We start from the raw sequence: 1,960 nt of genomic DNA, 5'->3' as shown, positions 1-1,960 counted from the left end.
TTCTGTTATTGACATCACTTGTTATTTTTCAAATTGGACTCTAAGGGCCGCTGTTGGTCTTCAAAGCAAATTTAAGCGTTCAACTGCAGCTACACCTCCTGCATTTCCTCTAATGTACCACGGAGAGCAGAGCATTCGGTCTTTATTTTCACCACGGATTTTTAGGCGGATGAATTCTTTTTCACACTGTGGATTCTAAACACATCAACAAAAGGACGGTACTGAGTATTTGGCAGGCTTTTGCCTTTACGTGGAGTTGGATTAATTGCTTCAGGAATATGCATTTTATCAGCAGGGATCGCGCGATTCAATGGCAAGTCCGGGCCTTCATCCTTGTTTTTCTCATCGAGGCAACGGTCTGCCAGATCCGCTACTCCGTCCCAGAGGAGATGAGAAAGGGCTCTTTTGTCGGAAATGTGGCTGAAGATTTGGGTATCGATGCTAAAAGGCTGAAATCAGGCGGTGCTCGAATAGTAAGTAGTGATAGCAGCGAGTATATTCGGCTGGATGTAGACAAAGGGACTCTGGTCGTGGGAGAGAGAATAGACAGAGAACAGCTCTGCGGACAGACTTCGCCCTGTAGTTTGAATTTTGAAATGATAATGACAAATCCAATGCAACTGCATAGCGTTGTCGTAGAAGTATTAGATGTTAATGATAATGCACCCGTGTTTCATGAGAAAGAAATGCACGTAGAAATCCTGGAATCCGCTCTTTCAGGAACTGAAATATTACAAGTGAGTGCAACAGACACTGATGTAGGCATTAACGCTTTACACGGCTATACGTTACACCCAACAACGCATTTTAATATTAAGGTGCTGTCGAGCCCAAATGGACATAAATACGCACAGCTGTATCTTTCTGGTGCTTTAGATCGAGAGAAAGAGGAGAAGCTGATTCTCACGCTAACTGCTGTGGATGGGGGTGATCCACAGCGATCAGGTACACTGAAAATACATGTAACTGTCCGAGACACAAATGACAATGCCCCCGTTTTTACGCAGTCAGTTTTCAAGGCTTCAGTTAAAGAAAATGTACCAAAAGGAACATTAGTGGCGAGGGTGAGTGCGACAGATGCAGATGAAGGGATGAACGGCCTTGTTACATACCACTTTAATCGCATGTCAAGTAATGTTGCTGAACTATTTCATCTAGACGAAAACAGCGGAGATTTAACTGTAAACGGTGTCATCGATTATGAAGAGAATAAAATATATGAGATTGGCGTTCAGGCAAAAGATCAAGGTGGACAAAGCACATCAACGAATGTGATAATTGAAGTGTCAGATGTAAATGACAATGCACCTTTAATAACACTCACGTCGTTTTCTAGTGCCATAGCAGAGGATTCTCCGAGCGGAACTACTGTTGCCATCATAAACGTTAAAGATCTAGATTCAGGAAAAAATGGCAAAGTAGATTGCTCAGTTAACGGAAATATCCCGTTCGCAATCCACTCATCGCTAAAGAATTATTACACTCTGGTCACAAACGGAGTCCTCGACAGGGAGCGTAATCCTGAATACAACATCACTTTCACGGCTGTGGATGAAGGCAGCCCGCCGCTCTCAACGAATAAGACAATAACACTAAGAATATCAGACGTCAATGATAATGCTCCTGTATTTGAACAGAGTTTTTATGAAGCTGATATCATGGAAAATAACTCCCCAGGATTATCTGTGTTTTCGGTGAAAGCACACGACTCTGACTCAGGCCAGAACGCACGAGTCTCGTACCTGCTTATTGATACAGAGTTAAATGGTAATCCCATATCCACTTACATATCTGTGAACGCAGAAAGTGGAATTATACAGGCAGTCAAATCGTTTGACTATGAGCAAATTAAAACTATCAACGTTTTTGTAAAAGGACAGGATGGGGGCTCGCCACCTTTAAGCAGCAATACCACAATTAAATTAAATATTCGAGATCAGAACGACAACCCTCCTCAGGT

At 42.6% G+C, this 1,960-nt stretch overlaps 1 protein-coding gene across 1 annotated transcript in view; it reads left to right on the top strand.

Moving 5' to 3' along the window:
- Positions 1-278: 278 nt before the first annotated feature.
- The window catches only part of LOC103375579 (protocadherin gamma-A5-like), a 9,078-nt gene continuing 7,396 nt past the window's right edge, over positions 279-1,960 (top strand). Inside the window, exon 1 of the mRNA XM_008305890.1 lies at positions 279-1,958. Coding sequence (XP_008304112.1) covers positions 279-1,958 — 1,680 coding nt within the window. The remainder of the gene's footprint in view (positions 1,959-1,960) is intronic.

This window comes from Stegastes partitus, unplaced genomic scaffold (genome assembly GCF_000690725.1).
Source record: "Stegastes partitus isolate 25-593 unplaced genomic scaffold, Stegastes_partitus-1.0.2 Scaffold2677, whole genome shotgun sequence".
NCBI lineage: Eukaryota > Metazoa > Chordata > Actinopteri > Pomacentridae > Stegastes > Stegastes partitus.
Note: the sequence above shows the minus strand (reverse complement) of the source record. Positions and strands in the feature narration are given on the sequence as shown.